The following is a 23,756-nucleotide window of genomic DNA, read 5'->3' as shown; positions in this document are numbered from 1 at the left end:
CAGGGTCCTGTCAGAAAACTGTCCCCTCCTCCTGGACTGCCCACCTAGGAGAGGGTAGTGCTGGGTAATGCTGCCAAATTCAACAAGGAATGCACTTTTTCCTCCCTCGAGCCACAGAGGTCAGTCTAAGCCCTTCCAAGCCAGGCTGGGGGCCAACCAGGGTTCTTGGTTGTCAAGTCCCAGATGCTCCAAATAGCTTCAAGTAAGAGCACCTGGGGGCTGTGCCCTAGCTGGTAGTGGGAAGGCTTAGAGGAGGGAGGAGGGCTGAGACTCAGTAAGCTTTAAAGGAAGCCCTTCTTTGGGAAAGAAAGGAGCCCTTTGGAGACCTGAGCAAGAAGTGTGATTGGAATTCAGTTTTCCTGAGATGGGGCAGTGCAGACTAAGGGCTAAGCTAAGCAAATCTCCCTTCCCCCCACCCCCGCAGAGAAATGTGCCTAAAGTGAAAGTTAATCTGTAGGATGAAAATTCGTATCTTCTGTCTGCAGACGTGGGCTTGTTCTCTCATCTTTGGGTAAAGTCTCCCAGACTTTGTTTGACTATTCCTTTAATTCTATTATTTCTCAACAAAGTATTTAGGAGCTCTTTCAGGAACCTACTCAGCTGGATCTTGGTGTCTTGAACCTTGAGGCAAGTTTCCTGAAAGAATGGAGAACCTCCCATTAGTGAGAATCCAGGCAGGACATCCCTCTAGCTGGAGAAGCCTAGGAGCCTGGCAGAATAGAGCCTCCCCCCACAGCCTCCCAGCCTCCCTGTGTGACAGAGGCCCTCCCGGAGAGTCTGGGTATGTCCGGGGTGGCCAGGAAGCCTTCCTGGAGCCCTGGGGAGGAATCTAGAGCAAAGTATATATTGGACATTGGAAAGTAGCCCAAGGAATCGAGGCTGACCCCTAGGAATGGGGGCATGTGTTGGACAGACTTACATTCCTAGTGCTGTTGCCCAGGAGAAACTGCATGTTTCTTTTCAGCGGTTGGATTTCCTGGCAGTCGGTAATGTTATTTAGGACCTCCAATGCTGCACAGAGCTGTGGGGGAAAGAGGCCTCTTTGATACCTGGAATTCAGACCCTGATTTTCTTGACCTTGCTTTTCTTTTTTTGGGGGGTGGGGGTGGGGCAATGAGGGTTAAGTGACTTGCCCAGGGTCACACAGCTAGTAAGTGTCAAGTGTCTGAGACCAGATTTGAAGTCAGGTCCTCCTGAATCCAGGGTCCCTAGCTGCCCCCTTGACCTTGCTTTTCTTAAGCAGCAAGGACAAAGCCCTTGAGGACACCATCTCAGAAGGGAAAGGGGCCAGCCTCCATAGGGCAAGTGGACACAACATCATCGGCCCTTGGTCATCCTCGGGGATCATCACAATGACCAGCTTCAGGACAATTCATCCCATTTCCTTGGAACTTGGGAAATGTCCCAGAGAGCTCATGACTGAGGAGAACTTGGTTTATAAAGAAAAGATTTTGGGGGTGGGCAGACAGACAGAGACTGAGAGAGAGACAGAGAGAGACACAGAGGCAGAGAGACTCTGCCAAGGATCCCCTTAGTAAGAAAGATGGGATATACAGTATCGGGTTTTGCAGCCTCAAAAGGAATTTGGTCAATAAGAGGAGCTAAGACAACAAGTAAAACCCATAGTTTCTAAACTGTAAATTCTGGAAGTGGAGGAAAGTCAGCCCAGGGGAACAGGCTAAAGATACTCTGGTTATTATTGGTGGCAGCATTTAATCTGTCCTTCTTACCTTTTCTTTTTCAAAGTCGACTTGCCACACCATACTTGAATTGCAGGATATCTGAGGAAACACAACAGAATTCTTATTAGGAGATACCCTGGTATAGGGCTCAGCCTCCGTTACCCCTTGTCCCTGACCCTCACCCCATGCAGTTGGTATCCTTGCCAGGGGAGGTGGGAAAATGACTCTTATTTGACCTCTTAGTGTCTGTCTAACTGCCCCTATCATCAATGCTCCAACCACTACCCCCATCCACCCTCCCTACCCCATCCCCCACAACCCTGCCGAGGAAAGAATATAAGGGTTTTTTTGTTTGTTTTTTTTAGTGAGGCAATTGGGGTTAAGTGACTTGCCCAAGGTCACACAGCTAGTAAGTGTTGTGTCTGAGGCCGGATTTGAACTCAGGTTCTCCTGACTCCAGGGCTGGTGCTCTATCCACTGCACCACCTAGCTGCCCCTAGAATATAAGTTTTGAAGTCAGAAAACCTAGCTCAGATGACCTTAGCTCAGCTACTCAGTAGCTCTATGACTTTGTGCAAGTCACATTCTACCTTTGGGCATTAGTTGCCTCACCTGTATAATGAGAGGTTTGGATAAGATGAGCTCTAAAGCTTATGGCCCTAAAATCCTGGACTTCACATTCCAGGCCCATTCAAATCCCCTTCTACTTCTCCCCCAACTGGCCCCAAAGGCAGTCAGTTGGTCTTTTCCAGTTCAGTAGCAGAGCCTCAGAAATCAGTAAATACTCCTATGCTGTGGCTACAGTCTATTTGGGAAGTCTTAGTGAATCCCCAATTCATTCTGTCAGTTTAAAGTTTAATTCTATGACATTAATGGATTGAGTGAAAGGGGTGGTTGCTTATAGCAGAACTAAGATGTTAAAAACAATATCCCCCAGTTCAGGGCTTTGTCTCGGGTTGGCACTTTTTTACCCACAGATGCCTTCTCTTATTAGTAGTGATCTGACCCTATTCCTGGTGGAGCTTTTTCTCCCAGTGACCCAAGTATGCCAAGCCAGGCTGCCCATTCCAAATCCCAGGGGTCACTGAACACATGCCACCTCCTACAAGGACTGCCACATACCCCTAGCTACTGCTCTGACCCCAGGATGATCCCATACTCCTCTCCACACAATCCCAGCCACTTACCTGTTTGGGGTTTTTGTTTAGAGAATGAAGCTGTGAGATGACTTCTTTCATCGTCCCATTCAGGATCGGACTGGAAGAGACATAGCTTTCGAGGCAGGTCAAAAGAACGACCCCTTTCACCCACAGAGCCATCCCCATCACAGCCTCTATCCTGATCTTTGTGACTTAGTGGAGGAAGGGAAATGTCTTCTGAAGCTGGAGCTGTGGTGACCCCTCTGTCTGTCAGTGACTTTTATAGGCAGAGGCAGTGACATGTGACCTCTGCCTCCATTCTGACAACTGCCAAAGAGAATCTAGAAACCACATCTTTCTTTCTTTCTTTTTTTTTTTTTCAAATAATCATTTATCTTGATTTTACTCTGCGGAAAATCCAGAGTCCCCTAAAGGAAAAGGTTTGATTTCTCACAGAAGTAATAGAAAGAGGTTATTTAAAAAAAAAAACAACACAATTTCCACAACTATCACTGAACTTTTTTCCAGACTTGGGGTGCTTAGGAGCAAATACCTCATCAGGGTGTCATGGGGGAAATAGAGTAGGGGCTTGGGGTTCTTAGGAATTCCTCTTTGAAGAATTACACCCTCTTGCACACAAAAGCCATTAGAATTAGATGGTAGTTTATTTAGGGGCAAGGGAAGGGAGGGGAAGGGAAACCATGAAAGAAATCCTTGGACTCCTTGGATAGGGAGAAAGGCATAGAGTGTGGCTCTGAGGTACCAATCTCCTCGAGCAGGAGACTGGCAGGTACTTTTATAGAGGACTGATGGGGGTGACCATCTTATGCTGAAAAGTTTCTTTAGTGAGGGAGGACCATTTCCCACTGGTGGTGACTGGAGGAATTTGGGTGAGGGGTGAAGGACCACCCCCACTGGTGGTGGTGGCTGGGGAAATTGGGTGAGGGGTGGCAGCAGATCTCCCAAGCCATCTCTTCAGGACACAAAGGAAGCAGCCAAACCTAATCTTATTGCCCCAGGGATGAGAGAGACTTAAATGAAGGGTGGAGGTCCAGGAGCTAGCTCAGTCCCATCTGGTTCCACTTATCTCTCTAGGTGTATCTGTTCTCTGGTTTAGTTTCTCAAGGAGAAGATTCTTTGATGTGCCCCAGAGAACTTCTGGGGTACTCTGGGCCCCATAACATTCCCTACTTCTCTACATATAAGGAAAAGGGATGAAGATTCTTCTGAAACTGCTTCATGCTGAGTGGGGGTCAAAGAAATCACAGAGCAAGGGAGGGGGACGGGAGAAGTGGAGAAGGCCTGGTCCCGAGTTGTGAGGAGCTGTGAGGTCCCAAGGGTCCAGAGGGTGGGAGGCAACGCATAGGTACAGTGCCGTGAATCCTTGAGCCTAGATGGAACAGACTTAAACAAAAAATTAAAACTGACCAGAGCAAAAATGAAAAAGGACTTTATCAGATCAGGAGTAAAAGTGTGACCACTTTTTTTTTTCCCCAGTGGAAGCTGGAAAGGCTGAATGCAGGACAAGGCATGGACTGCCTTGCAGGAGTTAAGTAATCAGATCAAAGCCTAGTTCTGTGAGAGGCAGTGTCTGCCTACATTTTAGTTAGTCCAATCTCTTAGGATGCACCCCAGTGATGAGCCTTTCGGTACACTCCCTTTCTGCTCCACGACTGTAGCCAGATATAGTTCTGTCTAAGGAGAATGGTCTGAACGAGGTTCAGACATGAGGTTGAGCTTTCTCAAGGGAGAGAGGTGCCAGCTGCCTGTCTCGTGGAAGAGCAGAGCACTGGCCAGGGATAGACACATAAGCACAGAAGTTCTTACCCAGAAACGTGGAATCCAAGGGTCCGAGCGTGGTTCGGATGTGAGACCCAGGCTGTTCTCCGCTGTCGCGTGCAGAAGCTGACCATCTCTACCTCTCTGTGACTCAAACGGGAGGTTGAGTCGGGTGGGAGAGGGAGAAGAGAAACCCAGAAGGGAGGGTCCTACCTCCAGGTTTTGTGTGCCAAGAGGAAAGAGGCAATTTCCTGTGTCCCCGTACGGGCCACCAAAATGTCATGGGGGAAATGGGGTAAGGGTTTGGGGTAGGGATTTGGGGTTCTTAGGAATTCCTCTTTAAAGAATTACACCCTCTTGCACACAAAAGCCATTAGAATAAAATGGTAGTTTATTTAGGGGCAAGGGAAGGGAGACCATGAAAGAAATCCTTGGACTCCTTGGATAGGGAGAAAGGCATAGAGTGTGGCTCTGAGGTACCAATCTGCTCGAGCAGGAGACTGGCAGGTACTTTTATAGAGGACTGATGGGGGTGACCATCTCATGGTGGAAAGTTTCTTTAGTGAGGGAGGACCATTCCCCACTGGTGGTGACTGGAGGAATTTGGGTGAGGGGTGAAGGACCCCCCCCCCCCACTGGTGGTGGCTGGAGGGATTGGGTGAGGGGTGGCTGCAGATCTCCCAAGCCACCTCTTCAGGACACAAAGGAAGCAGCCACATCTAATCTTATTGCCCCAGGGTTGAGGGAGACTTAAATGCAGGGTGGAGGTCCAGGAGCTAGCTCAGTCCCATCTGGTTCCACTTATCTCTCTAGGTGTATCTGTCCTCTGGTTTAGTTTCTCAAGAAGATTCTTTGACGTGCCCCAGAGAACTTCTGGGTTACTCTTGGGCCCCATAACAAGGGGATGTGACTGAAGGGCCACTTTGGAGGTGATGAGTTGCCTGTTCTCAGGGCAATTGGGTGTCGTCATTAGTTACTTCTCTATTCCATTGATGTCAACATTATCTACCCCTTCTAAGTAGTTTTGCCTTTGACTTTTTCATACCCTTTCTGAATTAACTCCCTATGGGGCAGCTAGGTGGCACAGTGGATAAAGCACCAGCCCTGGGTTCAGGAGGACCTGAGATCAAATCCAGCCTCAGACACTTGATGCTTACCAGACCAGCTGTGTAAACCTGGGCAAGTCACTTAACCCTCATTGACCCAAAAAAATAATAAATAAAAAAAGAATGAATTAACCCCCTATGGCCTTTACATATTGATGCTTATGCACTGTTTGGTGTCTATGGAAGTATGCTGATAGAGCTCGTATCACAGAGCCACAGATGGGAAGTCATCTAGTACAGAACTGTTCCCTGCCCCAATTCCCCTATCACTACCCCATACCTCTTCTTTGGGTTGGAAGTATAAAAGCTAGGTGGTAGAATGCTGGGTCTGGAGTTAGGAAGACTCATCTTACTGAGTTCAAATCTGGCTTCAGACACTCACTAGCTGGGTGACCCTGGGCAAGTCACTTAATCCTGTTTGCCTCAGTTTCCTCATTTGTAAAATGAGCTGGAGAAGGAAACAGCAAACCACTCCAGTATCTTTGCCAAGTGGGGTCATGCAAAATGGGGTCATAAAGAGTTGGAAATGATTGAAAAACAACTGAACAATAACTGAAAAGCTATCGCAAGGGGAGAATTTCTCCTGTTTGAAGATTTCATTGCCTTAAATTCTTCATTATTCCTAAACCGAGCTTTTCTTCTTGCTCACTGTAAAGTTAACTCCTGCCTTATAAGGCCTAGAGAAAAAAACAGAGACAGTATCTGTCCATATGGTGACAAAGCCTTGGACAGGGAGTCAGGATCCTGGGTTCTAGACCCAGTTCTTCGGTGACTTCATCTTTCTGGGCCATAATCTCCCCATCTGCCAAATGAGAGGATTTGGGCTAGAGGGTTTCTGGGCTCCCTTCTCGCTCTTAGATTTTGTAGTTCTCTGAGGATCCTGCCAGATCCTATGATTATAGATTTAGAGATGCAAAGAACCTTAGAGGACCAACCCCGCATGTCCCCCTCCCCCATTTTACAGATGAGGAAACAGAGACCCGGTGAGGTCTCACAGCTAATGAGTATCTGAGGTGCACTGCCTCAGTCTCCCATGTTCTTTGGTATCTAAGCTGCAAATGATTATTTACATTCAAGTAGTTTTCAGTTCACCTCTAAGACCCTGCTCCATTTTCTGTATTTGCAGAATAATCAATAAGAGAAAAGTCTCAGTAATCTTTGCACATCAGCCTCCTTAGCCATTAATTGATCAGCTTGTGATAAATTCTTCCTGTTAAATCTATGAATATGAATGTGTGTGCAGATACCTCAACCTGCTTTTTATCTTCCTTCATTTTCATATTTGTCCTTTGAAAACTTCCCCTGAGTAGACCTCCTAAAATATTTGCGTATTTTGTGCTGATTTCAAGGTTTCTGTCCTCAACTTTCTCTACCCTTTATTGTTAGGCTTTCTTCTTCAGCTTGCTATCCTGCCCACCCATTGACACCTTCTCAACCTCTGCCTAGACTCAGCTCTTTCCCACCTGGGGCAGTCTCTTCTGTCAGTGGGAGAGTAACATAGACCTCCACGGGTCCCAAGGTAGTGTCTTTCTAGAGCCATACTGAAGTGGGACAACCAGGGCTTTGTTGTCATTTTCTTTTTTGTTGTTGTTGTGTTTTTTTTTTTTGCAGGGCAATTGGGGTTTAGTGACTTGCCCAGGGCCACACAGCTAGTAAGTGTCAAGTGTCTGAGGCTGGATTTGAACTCAGGTACTCCTGAATCCAGGGCCGGTGCTTTATCCACTGTGCCACCTAGCTGCACCCCACCCTTTTTTTTTAAAGCTTTTTTTTTTTAAGTGAGGCAATTGGGGTTAAGTGACTTGCCCAGGGTCACACAGCTACTAAGTGTTAAATGTCTGAGGCCGGATTTGAACTCAGGTACTCCTGACTCCAGGGCTGGTGCTCTATCCACTGCACCATCTAGCTGTCCATGCCCCTGTCATTTTCACAAGATATGAGGGTACCAACCATCAGAACTGCAGAAATCACTGAGCTTAGCACTTAGAAAGAAGAATTAGTTACAATTAAAAACTCCCTGATGGCAAGGTACCTCTCTTTCCTTTTGTAGCAACCCAGATGAGCTCTTGCCTGGCCCAGCCCTGCTCCTAAGCTCTACCAGTGAAGTCCTTGGGGGATAACCCAGGATTTCTTCTCACCTCCTTCCCCACCAACTGAATGTATCTTTTGTGTGTGTGTGTGTGTGTGGGACAATGAGGGTTAAGTGACTTGCCCAGGGTCACACAGCTAGTAAGTGTCAAGGGTCTGAGGCCGGATTTGAACTCAGGTCCTCCTGAATCCAGGGCCAGTGCTTTATCTATTATGCCACCTAGCTGCCCCTGAATGTATCTTAAAAAGCTGATATGAAGGTACCTTTTGTGCTGCTTGTCCAATATACAAAAAGGGCTAGTTGTGACTCTGCTTTCCTCCGAAGAATGAAAATAGCCTGGGGACAGAGAAAAAGAGGGCAGAAAGCAATAGTAAGGGAAAGGAGGTGCTTATTGTGTCTTCCATTGAGCTTTTCTCCTTCCCAAGATGAGTTTGGGAAGTAGTTGGTAACATGCTCCTCATCAGTGCCTTTCATGGTGCAGAATACTTGCTGAGTAAGAAAATCTACAACTGGAAGGAGTTTTAACTTTACTGGGTGTGTCAAGCATGAGCCAGTGGAAAGAATGCTGGATTTCAAGTTAAAGGACCTGGGTTTGAATCCCACTTCTGCTGTTTTGTATCTCTGGGATCCTGGGCAGATCACTTCACTTGTCAGCCTCTTTCCTCATCTGTAAAATGAGAGCACTGGACGGATGACCTCTAAATTCCCTTTCAAGGTCAAGTATAGGGTACATTGGTAGTCTCTTCTTTGGGGACAGAGACTGGGAGATGAAGGAAATCTCCCAACGGCTCACCTTAGAGAGTTTTATGATTTACAGAGTAATTTTCTCACCACAGCCCTGAGGTCAGTAGTGCAAGTATTACTGTTCCCATCTTAGAGTTGGAGACTCCAAGAACTCAACTGGCTTTCCAAGGGTCATTCACTAAGTATAAGAACCAGGACTCAAGCTCACTAAGCCTCAGAGTTGGAAAGGATTTAGTAGGTCAGTGATGTAAAACTCCATTAGAAATGGGGCCACTAAATCCACATCACAAGGATCTCTGAAGGTTGCATACCACATTATCAGTATTCTATTGTATTTTTATTTATTTTGGTAAATCTTTCCCAATTACACTTTAATTTGGTTCTGCTGTACTGGGGCAGTGTGTTTGACACCTCTGATTTAGGTGACCCTGCCCCTTTACCTAAATAGGAATCCTTTTTTTAAAAAAATTTTTATTTTTAATTTTTTTTTAGTGAGGCAATTGGGGTTAAGTGACTTGCCCAGAGTCACACAGCTACTAAGTGTTAAGTGTCTGAGGCCGGATTTGAACTCAGGTACTCCTGAATCCAGGGCCGGTGCTCTATCTACTGTGCCACCTAGCTGCCCCCAATAGGAATCCTTTTTTACATTGTTCCCCCAACCACAGGGCTGTATGAATTCCTTGGGACAAGCAATCATTTTTGACATGGTTTCAGTTTGTGAAAGTGATGGTTGTGTGTGTGCCCCTTTGCTGATACTAGGCTGATTCAGAAGTCTGACCTTGACCAGATGAGACTGGATTGTGCTGGTTAACCCACGGTTAGTTAGTCCTCTGCCAGTTCAGTGATGGATTTTGTGCCATAACCATGCATTCCATTGCTCTCTTTTGCTGTGTCATTAATTCTGCACTTTTAAAGACTGGAGATTACTCCAGTCTTTTTTTTTTTTTTTTTAAAGCTGTCAGGGGGCAGCTAGGTGGCGCAGTGGATAGAGCACCGGTCCTGGATTCAGGAGGACCTGAGTTCAAATCCAGCCTCAGACCCTTAACACTTAATAGTTGTGTGACCCTGAGTAAGTCACTTAACCCCAATTGCCTCACCAAAAAAAAAAAAGAATGACAGCTTTTATTATTATTATTATTTTATTTTGTTGAGGCAATTGGGGTTAAGTGACTTGCCCAGGGTCACACAGCTAGTAAGTGTCAAGGGTCTGAGGCTGGATTTGAATTCAGGTCCTCCTGAATCCAGGGCCAGTGCTCTATCCCCTGCGCTACCTAGTTGCCCCTAAAAGCTGTCATTCTTGGGGGGGGGTTGTTTTTGTTTTTGCGGGACAATGGGGGTTAAGTGACTGGCGAGGGTCACACAGCTAGCAAGGGTCAAAGTGTCTAAGGCCGGATTTGAACTCAGGTACTCCTGAATCCAGGGCCAGTGCTTTATCCACTGCACCACCTAGCTGCCCCCTAAGCTGTCATTCTTAAAGAGCACATTTCAGAGACTGTGAGTGACATCGCAGTGGCTAATTAGAATAGGGACGTTAAGCTAAACAGGATCAGGCTCACCAAAGCACAGAGGGAGGTATGTTTGAAAAGAAAAAAATAATGCCAAGAACTAGCATACTACTGCTGTAAAAATCTCATTAATCCTCTGTAAACAATCAAAGACCTTCAGCAAGACCTGGCAGCTGGAGAGTCTGTTACTGATTCTTCCACATTGTGGTTCAAGTACAGGCTTTCTGAAGTTGGAAGAAGGAGCTAGCTTCTCAGAGAGACCTGATACCATTTTATGGAGGTTCCAGGAGAGAACGCAGAGCATGCAGAAATATCTGTAACTGCTTCAGGCCAACCAACCAGTTGGGTAATGGGAGGCTTTGTGATTGGCTGTGGAGGCACTGGAAGGGCCCTAGTTGGCTTTTCATCTTTCTTCACCTCCTTGTCTTCCATTACCCTCTTGGGAACTCTCCAGGACTTCTGCATTTATGGTGGTCTGGTGAGGGAAGATGCTCTACCACGGGAGGCCTTGGGGCTTCTCCCCTCGGAGGCCATGTGACCCTGTGAAAGAGTCTCTGTTCTTGGTCTCCATGTTTGTTCTTTTTAGTTTTAGGTGAAGGAGATTTGTGTTGAGGTCAGAAGAGTGATCCACAGGAATCCAAGAGCCAGAGTTCAGGCTGCACATTGTTGTAGTCACAAGGGACAAGGAGTGACCCTCAGGAGTGGCCTTCAAGGACCCAGACCAGACTCATCTGGTAATTATGCTGCATCTGGAAATAAAACAGATGGGTTATGTAGGAACTTTGTTAAGGGTGAGTTTATTCCATCTGCCTCCCCTCCCCCAACCCAAGGGATGAAGTGGAGAGTATGTCCTCAAGGTATTGGAGAAGTTATTTGTACTTTTCTTTTTGCCAACTCTTTGAAGTAAATATCTCTTCATAAAATCTAATTGATGTCAAGTGGTTAAATGGAAATGAGATACTAGTTAATAGCACTTAAAAATGCTTGGGATTTAGAGGGGTAGGGAAAGCTGCCAGAAGCAGCTCAGTAGATAGAGTGCTGGACCTGGAGTCAGGAAGACCTGAGTTCAAATCCTATCTCAGACACTTATGAGCTGTGTGTGGCACTGGGCACATCACTTAACCACTATCAGATTTAGTTTCCCCATCGGTAAAATAGAGATAATAATGGCACCTACCTCCCAGTGTTGTTGAGTGAGGGTTGTTTGTGAATAACCTGAACAATCTGTGATCAAATGAAATATTATTTGTGAAAAGCATGTAGTATATATAGTGCCTAGCACATAGTAGGTCCTATATTGTCATCCCTTATTGTCTATTGTCTTTTGTCCTCCCCTTCCCCCTGAGGGAAACTGGGGACTACAGTCCTGGTATCAGAGGAGATAGAACCCCAGACATCTCAGGATACCCCTCTGAACCCTGAGGGGCAGATGGAGCAGACTAGCTCTAGTATCTTTGCTTCAATTGCTATGGGAAAAATGTTTGTCATGGCCAAGACAATACAAAAACTGGAATACTGAAATTTGGAAAAGGGGAGTTTTTTATTTAAAGGGAAGCTTTCCTTTTTCCATTCAAAGGCTATGCTTAAACCATTGCCAAAAGTGCAGGATTTGGGCTTCTTAATTAGTAAATGTTTGGGGTATTTTTATTTGACTTCCAGTGGCTCTAGAAGTCTTGTTTCCACTGAGGAGTGATTAATAATACTGATAGACTAAGAAGGAGAATTATTCGGGAATTACAGAAATTCTCAAAGAGAATTGTGACATGCCACATGTCACAAAAGGTTAAGAAATTTATGCAAAAATGGAAGTAAACATGCTTCAGTGGCAAAGGAACTCACCTGATTTAAACCCCATTGAAAATCTATAAAATCGGGGCAGCTAGATGGCGCAGTGGTAAAGCACCGGCCCTGAATTCAGGAGTACCTGAGTTCAAATCCAGCCTCAGACACTTGACACTTACTAGCTGTGTGACCCTGGGCAAGTCACTTAACCCCCATTGCCCAGCAAAAAAACCCCAAAAAAACCAAAAACCAAAAAATGAAAATCTATAAAATCTATAATGGAGGCTGGACTTGGAAAAAATGCAGTGTTCATCAAGGGTGCACTTAATATCCAATGTAATGTGTGATTTCCTGATGCATTAAATAATTGTGTCAGATTTTTGTGAACTCAATGACAAATCATGTAAAACAAGCGATTGCAACAAAAGTAGGACATATTATATATAAAATGTTTTTTAAAGCTTTAATAAGTTGTAAAACTTTGCCCCAGGGCACCAAATTTAAAGAGTGCTGAAAGCAATTACAATCCTTCAATATTATAAAGGAAACAGAACTCACTATCTAGTTAGTAAGAATTAAGTTAAAATGGGAAAGATGATAGTGAGTCTTTCCCCTGCCTTCCTAGTATTGGCCTCACACTGATGTACTAGGATTTCTGCCTCCTCACCCCACTCCCATCCCAACTGAGGATCTGATGCTACTTGCCCTGGGTGCAAACATTTCTACTTACATCTCTCTCTGAGACTAGAATGGAGTGAAAAAAAGAGGAGAAAGAGAGAAAGAAGAAAACAATAATGATAGCTCCTGCTAAATGTGATGGGAGGTAGATTACAAATGTCCAGTAGTAACCTTACATCTTAATTTATGTGTGATAAAAGAGTTTACCCTTGCATTGCAGTAAGGATTTATGGGCAGGGGACTTTTGGGGGTGAAAGAGAAAGGGATAAGGGAGGGAGGGACTGGATGGGATGATGCCTGCATACTTTTTTTTTTTTAGTGAGACAATTGGGGTTAAGTGACTTGCCCAGGGTCACACAGCTAGTAAGTGTTCCACTGTGCCACCTAGCTGCCCCATGCCTACATACTTTTTAGGGAAGGAAGATATAAAAAGTCCTATGTGGTTTTTGGTAACATTGAGTTGGGGCGAATGCATCCAGAACACTCTGCTCAGTCATAAGAGCAGAGTGATATGGAACAACTCAGTGCCTTTGAAAGTTTTCATCTTTTTAGTTTTAAAGAACTTTTAAAAGCTTTTCTTTATACTTTATTAAAAAGAATGGCTCCAAAAAAAGTCCTACCCCCCCCCAAATGGCTCTTGTGGATGGGGAGAACTATAGTGGCAAATATAAATTACATAAAAACAAGAGATACCAATAAAAATTTATCTTAAATGATGCTGAAAAATGAACCATGCTGTACTTTGGAGTTTGATGCCCCTCCCCTCCCAAAAAAAGAAAAAATGTTTTCTTCTCTTAAGTTACCTGCAGTCCCAACCCTTTATGAGATGTGAAGACCATTGTTCAAAGACAGGATTGAAGGTTAACAGAAGTTAATCCTTCTACATGAATCCCTTCAAATACTTGAAGACAGCTATTATATCCCCACTGAATCTTCACTTTTCCAAGATGTTTTCCCCAATTCCTTCAACCCCCAGTTTTTTTTTTGTTTTTTTTCTTTGTTATTTGTTTTGCGGGACAATGAGGGTTAAGTGACTAGCCCAGGGTCACACAGCTAGTAAGTGTCAAGTGTCTGAGGCTGAATTTGAACTCAGGTCCTCCTGAATCCAGGGCTGGTGCTTTATCCACTGTACCACCTAGCTGCCTCCAACCCCCCCCCCCCCCCGTCCCGTTCTTGAATGGCATGGTGTCCAACCTCCAAGACATTCTGGTCACCCTCCTCTGTAAACCCTCCAGTTTGTCCATATCCTTGATACCCAGAACCAAGGACTAAACAGAATGCCCCAAGGGTATTCTGACCGTTCAGAGTATAGCAGAACCATCATCTTGTTTTAAAAATCATGAGTCTCTTAAGATTATATTAGGGGCAGCTAGGTGGCGCAGTGGATAGAGCACCGGCCATGGACTTGGGAGTACCTGAGTGCAAATCCGGCCTCAGACACTTAACACTTACTAGCTGTGTGACCCTGGGCAAGTCACTTAACCCTAATTGCCTCACTAAAAAAAAAAAAAAATTATATTAGATTTTTTTGGCTACCATATCACACAGTTAATTCATAATTCATATTGAGTTTGCAATCCAAGACCCCTCCATCTTTTTTCCTTCATAGGAATTGTTATGTAGTGATATATCCCCATCCTGTATCATTTGACTGTACTATTGAGAGCAGGTACTGTCATTTGCCTTTCTTTGTATCCCCAGACATTAGTACAGTGCTTGGAACACAGGAGGTGCTTAATACATGCTTGCTGACTATACTGACAGGTTGATTTGAAAAAACCTCAAGTGTATTATATTGCATTTAAAATGTGATATTGTATAATAATGCAATTTGGAGAGCTTTTGAATTTCATCTTAGCACACTCTTATTTTGTATATTATAGCAGAGAGAGAAGTGGATTTGGAGTCTGATCTGGGTTTAAATTTCAGCTCTGCTACTTATGTCAAATCTATGTCCTTGGAGTCAAGCAACTTAATTTCTCTGAATCTATCAATCTTTCCTTTGCAAAAATAAAAGAGTTGGACAAGATGGCATCCAAGACTCTATCCTGTTATCTGCAAATTTCATGAGCCCATCAAACTGTGCCTCTATTTAGTCAAGTGTGTGAAATCATTATTAATAACCCATATCTTGGGGAGATTCAGTGCCTTTCCCTTCTTTCAAAGTCCTTTCACTCTCCTCCCATCCCAACTCCAAGGTCCAGTTCTCCTTGAAAGTAAGATTACATTGAATCTCTTCATCTTGGTCAGGCTCAATCCAAACTCACAAGGTTATCTTGGCTAGAGACAGATCTGTTTATCTAGATCACTGAAGGCTTCTCAATCAAGAGGAGGGGTCAGTCCAGGGGGGAGATAATCCTGGATTATCACTATATTGAAGAGGAGGACATTCTTTGAATTGATAGCCCAATGCTGGAGATAATCTCTCTGTGCAGGGGTCAATTCATGGCTTCATTAACAATTTACTGTGGCTTTTTTTTCCCTTCAGGGCAATGAGGATTAAGTGACTAGCCCAGGGTCACACAGCTAGTAAGTGTCAAGTGTCTGAATTTGAACTCAGGTCCTCCTGAATCCAGGGCCAGTGCTTTATCCACTGTGCCACCTAGCTACCCCCTGACCACCTACTGTCTCAAGGATATAAAAACTGTGCCCCACCACCATGGGGTCTTAGGTTCAAACAAAGATGACCAATGACCATTCTTTTATTAATAACTTGCTAACTTTATTAATAAAATGATTAAATTAAATATTTTCAATTATCACACACTGATAAAAATGTTGAAAATACACGGCCAAGGACAGATCCCTGTAGAATTCCACCACAGCTGTTGTTTTTCACTTGTTTCAGTTGTGTCTGACTCTTTGTGACCCAATTTAGGGTTTTATTGGCAAAGATAATGGAGTACTTTGCCATTTCCTTCTCTGGCTCATTTTACAGTTAAGGAAACTGAAGCAAACAAGGTTACGTGACTTGCCCAGGGTCACACAGCTAATAAGTGTATGAGGCTTCATTTGAACTCAGGTCTTCCTGACTCCAAGACCAGAACTCTATCTACTCTGCTACCTAGTGGCCAATTAATGTCTAATCTTTGGGTTTAATTACTGAATCAATTATAAATCCATCTAACCATACTATAATATAACCCACATATTCCTCCATTTTGTCCATGAGGATAATATAAAATACTTTGTCATGTTTTGCTGAAATGTAGGTTTACTTCATCTATAATATTCCCCTAATCCACCAACCCAGTCATCTTGGTTAAAAAAAAAAGTTAATTTAGCATCACCTGCTCTTTTTCCTCTTTTTATGGATATATTTTGTTTTAATATAACACACTTCCCAACAAACTCCCCAATAAAAATGTGTACAAAGTACATTCCTTGAAGACAGTTAAGCGGAACTGCCTAATATAGCATGACTGAAAGGGACCATACACGTCATTTTCCAATTGTGTAGCTTGCAGATTGTTAACAGAGAGGAAGGATGTTTGCTGCAGCTCTGATAGTATGTTACCACCACTTGCCTGTCGTATTTGATCTGAGCTTTATTCCTCTTAGTCTTTTTAGGTTGTTACATTTCCATTAAACAATGTTGTGCATCACTTCATACAAGGCTTCCCATGATTCTCTGAATTCCTCCTATTCATTATTCTTACAGCCCAGTAACATATGCATGCATATACCATAACTGGTTCAGCCATTCCCTACTTTGGACATGTGTATTTTGTTTCTTTTCTTTTTTCTTTTTTTTTTTTTTCATTTTTGGCAAATAACAGCGCTGTTATGGACTAGAATGGAATGTAAAAGCAATTATTAAATACACTATATGCCAAGAACTATGCTAAGCTCTAATGATACAAACAGGAAAAAAAAAAGTTCCTGCTCTCAAGGAGATCACTTTCTATTTATAGGAGACAACACATATAAACGGGTTCAGTAACAGGGCAAATGATAAGGTCCAGTAGACCTTAGAGAGCAATGACAAAGCAGATAGTGAGGTGGCCCACCATCTTTTTTTTTTTTTTTTTAGTGAGGCAATTGGGATTAAGTGACTTGCCCAGGGTCACACGGCTAGTAAGTGTTAAGTGTCTGAGGCCAGATTTGAACTCAGGTACTCTTGACTCCAGAGCCAGTGCTCTATCCACTGCGCCACCTAGCTGCCCGGTGGTCCACCATCTTACTGGAAGAATTGTACTTAGTTACTCCCTACTCAGCCAAGCAGTATGAGCTATATCCTTGATCAACAACTACTAGGAACGGGATTTGGTTCCAAGGGTTGGAGTGGAGCACTGTTACCTCTACTGAGGGTAAAGATGAGGTGTGGAGAAGGATCAGCATCCAATGTGGAGGGGTGGCCAGCAGGGGTAGGGACAGGGAAGGGGAAAGCTCCCCAGAATCCTTTCCTTCTGGGTCCTGGAGAGCTTGTTGGGATCTGGGCAGCTGCAGAAAGGCTGGGGGAAAGTTCTCCCACAGGTTCCCTGTGGTGCCCACTCTAGCCGGATCCTCAGGCCATTTACTGGGATCTGTGAAGATTTTTGTCTTTTCTTTCTGTAAATAAATTTCTTGTGAGCTGAGTAGTGGGATCTCTGGATTAAAAGGGTATGAATGATTTAATAACTTTTCTTACATGACTGATTCCAATCATTTGAACCAGGTCACAGCTCCACCAATGGTGAATTAATGTATCTTTATTCCCACAACTCTTTCAGGACGAAGTTTTCCTAGTTTTGCTAACTTGGTGGACATAATTTGCACTTCTCTGATCGTGTGTGTGTGTGTGTGTGTGTTTGTATGTGTGTGATTTTTAAGTTTTATCTTGTGGAAGATGGTTTGTCTTTCTCCTTCAGAAAACTGTTTACTGATATCTTTTTGTCACTTGTTTATTAGGCACATAACTTACTCTTGAAGTGATGCTGATTCTTAGAATACTTCTATTCTTAGATAAATGTTGATGAATTGTCCTTTTAATAATACATTCTAGAGCAAATAGAAAAAAAATCGTTGCTACAGATTTCTCTGACAAGGGTTTTGATTCAAATTTATAAGAAAAAAGTGGTAAAAAACATATGAATAGGCAGTTTTCAGAGGAAGAAATTCATATGGAAAAATGCTTTAAATCACTAATAATCAGAGAAATGAAAATTAAAACAACTCTGAGGTTCCATCTCATGCCAATTAGATTGGTGAAACTGGCAAAAAAAAGAAAGAAAATGACAAATGCTGGAGGGGCTATGAGAAAAACAGGTTATGTTATTGCACTGATGGTAGAGATGTAACTTGGTATTCCCATTCTGGAAAGCAATTTGGAACTATGCCCCCAAAGCTACTAAACTGTATATCCTTTGACCTAGAGATACCCCTACTAGCCTATATAAGAGATTAAAGAAAAAGGGAAAAGACCCTTATCGTACAAAACTATTTATAGCAGTTCTTTTTGTGGTAACACAGAACTGTAAACTAAGGGGAGAGGAACATCATTTGGGGAATGGCCAAACACATTATAGTATATGAATGTAAGAATACTATTGTACTATAAGAAATGAAGAGTACAGTTTCACAAAAACCCTGGGAAGACTTGTATGAACTGATGCAGAGTGAAGGGAGCAAAACCAGGAAAATAATTTCTATAACAACAACACCACTGCGCAGACAAATGACTTCAAAATATGTAAGAATGCTAATCAATGCAATGACTAACCACAATTGCAGAGAAACAAAGATGAAGCCTAGTAACCACCTCCTGATAGAGAGGGGACAGAATCGGTGCAGATTGAGACTTCTATTTTGGACATAAGTAATGGGGTAATTGCTTTGCTTGATTATGCATATTTGTTATAAGGGTTTTATTTTTATTTTTCCTTTTATAGTCGGGGAGGGGATAAGGAAGGGAGAAAAAACAAATTATTGTTCATTTTTTTAAAAAATTAAAAAGATTCTAGAATTTACCAAGAATAGGCTCAAGCTCTTTGGCTTATAGTTTGAATACCATACCATCTCCCAGTTTTTGAACACTGGGACATTTGCCCTTCTTCAGGTTTGGGGCACTTCTTTCACTCTCCATCATTTAAAAAAATGTTTGCCAATAGCTGTTCTGCATCACCGCCATCAGTTATTTTTTTTTTCCTGCCTTGGTAACTTGACTTGTAATGAGGCTGCTAAGCACTCTCTTACCATTTGTTCACTTATCTTGAGCTTCAACTCCCTAGTGACTACTTTTTATTCTAAACGTCTTAGTCTAAAAATCATTCTTCTTAGTAGAGAAAATGTAAGTAAATCAGAATCAAGTTATTCTGCTTTCACTATATCATCTCTTATTCTTGTTCTAACCCCAAGGTTCCATTCCTTGTATGCAACATACCTAAAGAAAAATCCCTTTTCATCACTGCCATCCTTAGTATCTATCATCCATTGATGGCTTCTTTCCACTCACTCTGTGCTTGAGCATTGTTGACACCATCCTTAAAGGACCATGCTACTCATTTATAGTCATTTTTAATCACACACCCTTGTTTCTATAAGTTCTATGTATGTGTACATATATTTCATTTTATAGTATTCCCTTTTCTTCCTCATCAGAATAGTTTGTTTGTATCTTTGGAATTTCATTCCTAAGAATTTCCCATTACTCTTGGACCAACTGCCCCTACAGAATACTAGATCATGTCATGGATGGCCTCTTAGAGGTGCCATTCAGCTGAGGCTACAGCTCTGGTGACTTAGACATTTTGATTTGCTCAGGTTCCATTCTGGGGAAGCCTGACTTCTTAAATCAGAAAATAGCCTCCCCATTCTCACATTTATTGGCCAATCACCACTACTTCTGCTACTCGGGTGAAAGTGGCTAATTTTGGCTCTAGTCTAGGGCCTACACATAACACAGAGGAAATGGTACATACACAATATGAATCAGGAATAGCACAGATCATTTATTGCCTCATAGAAAGCAATGATAATCATAAGAGAACCCCAGCTTGCCCTAACAGAAAGATTGAAATGGATTTAAATTTCTTAACTTACTACTATTTCCCCATCTCCACTTATTCTGTCTGTTCACTCTGGAGATATCCCCACCTTGGAGGTCCCTCCTCTGATTGGTGAGTTCCTGTCTGGAGCAACTAACTATTTGAGGAACTTCCCAGGTCATTTACACTAACTATTCTCCTGGCTCTGCTCTTGACCCTTCTGACTTATTCACCCATCTCCTATTTGAGTACTCCCTGTCTCCACCTCCAGCTTTCCAGATTCAACAGATATATGGTGTCTTCCCCCATTACAATGTAAGCTCCCTGAGGGTAGGGACAGTCTTTTTTTTTGGGGGGGGGGAGCAGGGGGAGAGAAGGATTCCCAATGATTACCACAGTGCCTGGTTCACAGTAAGCACTTAAAAGCCTTTATTAATTTATTGATACTGGGTGGCTAAGAGTCAAGCCTCAGTGATACATAAACCATCCACCACCATCCCACCTCCCAGACTGCTAATTAGCCATGTTACATTTCATCTAGATTGGCACTGTCCAACCAACCAATAAGCTTGATCCCTTCTTTCTGATGCCAACTCTTCCCTGGGTGCCAGCTCTCTCCGGCTGCTGCTTATTAAGTTTCTTCCCACTGATGTTCCAGTGCCAAGGAAGGGGATAATGACAGTACCTACTTCACAGGGTTGTTGTGAGGACCAAATGAGACAAAGTACCCAAAGTGTTTTGTAAACCTTAAATCACTATGTTAATACTAGCTAACAGCATCATTAATATTATAACACCTTTTGTCTTTCCTGTGCCATGTCCAAGACAAGCGTATAGTTATAATCAAAGGGAGGCTGAGTAAATCTCATATGGGATCAGGGCCCATGGTTTAAGAAGCTTTTCTATAGGAAGCCTTTCCCAACTCCCCTTGATTCCAGTGTGTTTCCTCTTTTAATTATTTTCACTTTATCCTATATATAGCTTGAGTTGTAAATATTTGTTTGTGTATTGTTCCTCCCCTCCCTATTACATTGTAAGCTTCTTGAGAGCAGGGATTATCTTTTATATCTTTTTGTATCCCTAACACTTAACACAGTGCCTGGGACCTAGTAGGCACTTAATAAATATTTATTAAATTGAATTCCTTGCAACTACAAAAAGAGCTGCTATAGAGAGTCTTGTGCATATGGGTCTTTTTTCTCCTTTTCTCATTTCTTAGGCCTCATAGAAGTATTGCTGGGGGGGGGCAGCTAGGTGGCACAGTGGATAGAGCACCGGCCCTGGATTCAGGAGGACCTGAGTTCAAATCTGGCCTCAGACACTTAACACTTACTAGCTGTGTGACCCTGGGCAAGTCACTTAACCCCAATTGCCCCGCCAAAAAAAAAAAAAGTATTGCTGGGGTTTTTGTTTTTGTTTTTTGCTTTTGCAAAAATTTGTGCTTTTTCCGCCAAATCAATTTCTAGAATGCCTGGACCATTCACAGTTCCACCAACAGTGCTTTAATGTACCTGCTTTCCCAGAGCCCCTCCACATCTGTCTTTGTCAACTTTGCCAATCTGATGGGGGTAGGGTAGAATCCCAGAGATGCTTTGATTTCTATGGGTAACTCTTTTTAGAGCAGCAACATGGAACAGTAACAAGTTTGCTGGACTGTCAGTGATAAAAGACTAGGATTCAAATCCCTCTCTGCCATTTACTACCTGTGTGACACTGGACAAGTCTCTTAACTTCTCTATTCCTTAGCTATTCATCTGTAAAATGAGGTTGGAGTAGATGACCTCTAAGGTCCCTTCCAGTTCTGAATCTGTGAACCCATGTACAAATGGTCTAAATATACATATTCTTATGGTTTGGGATTTGTTTGTTTTTTTGAGGCAATTGGGGTTAAGTGACTTGCCCAGGGTCACACAGCTAGTAAGTGTCAAGTGTCTGAGGTCGGATTTGAACTTAGGTCCTCCTGACTCCAGGGTCAGTGCTTTATCCATTGTGCCACCTAGCTGCTCTCAAATATAGACATATTCTTATCACAGTTTGCTTCACCCCTGCTGATCCCAGCATGTCCTTCATAAACTCTCTGCTCTTGGTAAACTGGATTGCTCTTTGCCCTTCCCTCCCCTACTTCCCCCAATATAGTTTACTATGCTTAGACTGCCTTTCCACCCTTCCTTTGCCCATTGAATTCCTACTTTTCCAACCTAGATGCTATTTCTTTCAGGAAGTCTTCACCAGTCAATAGTGAATGCCCTCCTCAGACCTGCTACTTCCTTTTGTAATCGGAATGCACATAGCATATGATGTGTATAATAGCTATCTGTTTGTGTCTTAAACTCCAACAGATTAGAAGTTTCACGAGAACAGGAACTAGGGCTTATTGTAGCTCCCCAACTAGCTAGCACTCTATGCTAGGTCTTTAAGAAATTTGTATTAAATGTATTGTATTGTTGTAGAGTCCTTTCAGTCGTGTCTAACTCTTTCCTTCTCCAGCTCATTTTACATATGGGGAAATGGAAGCAAACAAGGTTAAGTGACTTGCCCAGGGTCACAAAGCTAGCAAGTGTCTGAAGACTGATTTGAACTCAGGAAGATGTCTTTTGGACTTTCCCACTTGTTGTTCAGCTGTGTTGGACTATTCATGACCCTATTTGGTTTTGCTTGGTAAAGATTCTGGAGTGGTTTGCCATTGGCTTCTACAGTTTGTTTTAGATGAGGAAACTGAGGCAAACATGGTTATGTGACTTTCCCAGTGTTACACAGCTAGTGTCTGAGGCCAGATTTAAACTGAAGTCTTCCTGATTCCAAGGTTGGCACTCTATCCACTGAGTCACCTACCTACCCATTCTATCATATATTATATTGATTGTATTGTACTGTACTGTACTGAATTGTATTGCATTGCATTACTCTATCAAAACCCCTTTTAGAGGGGCAGCTAGGTGGCACAGTGGATAAAGCACCAGCTCTGGATTCAGGAGGACCTGAGCTCAAATTCGGGATCAGACACTTGACACTTACTAGCTGTGTGACCTTGGGCAAGTCACTCAACCCTCACTGCCCCACAAAAAACAAACAAAAAACTCTTTTAGAAACTTTTTTCATATACTTAATTAGAAAACAATTCCCAGGAAAAGGAAACAAGTACAAGACATATATAAGCCTTATAAACAATCCATTCCAATTCAATTCACCGAACATTTATCAAGTGCTTGCTATGAGCTTAAGGTCCCCTTGCAGAGTTCTGGGGATAGATACAAAGACGGAAATGAAACAATCCCCTGCCCTCAATTTGTCAAGCAAAGTTCATTGTGTGGGACTTCCCTGGCCTGTGGGGCTGACTTACACACCCACTCTTGTGGGCTGAAGCTCTGAGGGTATCACTGACCAACAAAGGAGTAGGTAGAACCTACTGAGAAATTGATGTTTTAATGAGATAAAGAAGAAAAATGAGTAATGGAGCAGCCGGGATTTATGTCACTTGGGAGATGAAACAAGATACCCTTGATTTTATCAGTTCCAACCTGTGAGATGTTTTATTAATAATCTATGCAGCACCCTCCACAAAAGTCCTGCTCTGATGCCTCATTGTGGCATGGAGGTGAACCAGGGTCGTGGAAGGTCAGCAAAGGCTCTGGCAGTCTGCCTCAGTGAAAAGGCTTCAGTGCCCGTTTCAGTGTGCTGTCTGAAAATATCAGTCTGGCTGAGTATGAAACAGGGCAGCGAGGTAGCACAGTGGATAGTGAGTGCACTGGGCCTGGAGTCAGGAAGGTCTGAGTTCAAATTTGGCCTCAGATGTTTACTAGCTGTGTGATATGAGGCAAGTCATTTAACCCTATTTGCTTCAGTTCCTCGAATCTGTAAAACGGAAACACACTGGGCAAGGAAACTGCAAACCACTTCAGGCTCTTTGCCAAGACAACCCCTTGGATAAGTCCATGGGGTCATGGAAAGCTGGACATGACTGAACAACAAACAAAGTGTGGAACATACTAAAGCATAATATTTGTAAAAAGCACTTAGCACATGGGGCACCTAGGTGGCACAGTGGATAAAGCACCAGCTCTGGATTCAGGAGGATCCGAGTTCAAATTTGACCTCAGATACTTGAAACTTCCTAACTGTGTGGCCCTGGGCAAGTGATTTAACTCTCACTGCCCCACAAAAAAAACAAACAAACAAAACAAAACACTTTAGCACAGTGCTTGGTACATAGTAGGCACTATATAAATGCTTATTTCCTTCTTTCCTCCCCTAACTATAGAACAGCTCAGCACCAGTAGTTTGGCTAGTGAC

At 43.1% G+C, this 23,756-nt stretch overlaps 1 protein-coding gene across 1 annotated transcript; it reads right to left on the bottom strand.

Annotated features, from left to right (window-relative positions):
• Positions 1-501: 501 nt before the first annotated feature.
• On the bottom strand, positions 502-4,734 carry IL13 (interleukin 13). The gene is made up of 5 exons (XM_043980671.1): positions 4,649-4,734; positions 2,870-3,020; positions 1,731-1,781; positions 920-1,021; positions 502-636 (listed from the first exon to the last, which is right to left on the bottom strand). The coding sequence occupies exons 1-5, from the start codon at positions 4,732-4,734 to the stop codon at positions 502-504; spliced, it is 525 nt and encodes a 174-aa protein (XP_043836606.1).
• Positions 4,735-23,756: the final 19,022 nt, after the last annotated feature.

The sequence above is a fragment of the Dromiciops gliroides genome, chromosome 2 (genome assembly GCF_019393635.1).
Source record: "Dromiciops gliroides isolate mDroGli1 chromosome 2, mDroGli1.pri, whole genome shotgun sequence".
Taxonomy (NCBI): Eukaryota; Metazoa; Chordata; class Mammalia; order Microbiotheria; family Microbiotheriidae; genus Dromiciops; species Dromiciops gliroides.
Note: the sequence above shows the minus strand (reverse complement) of the source record. Positions and strands in the feature narration are given on the sequence as shown.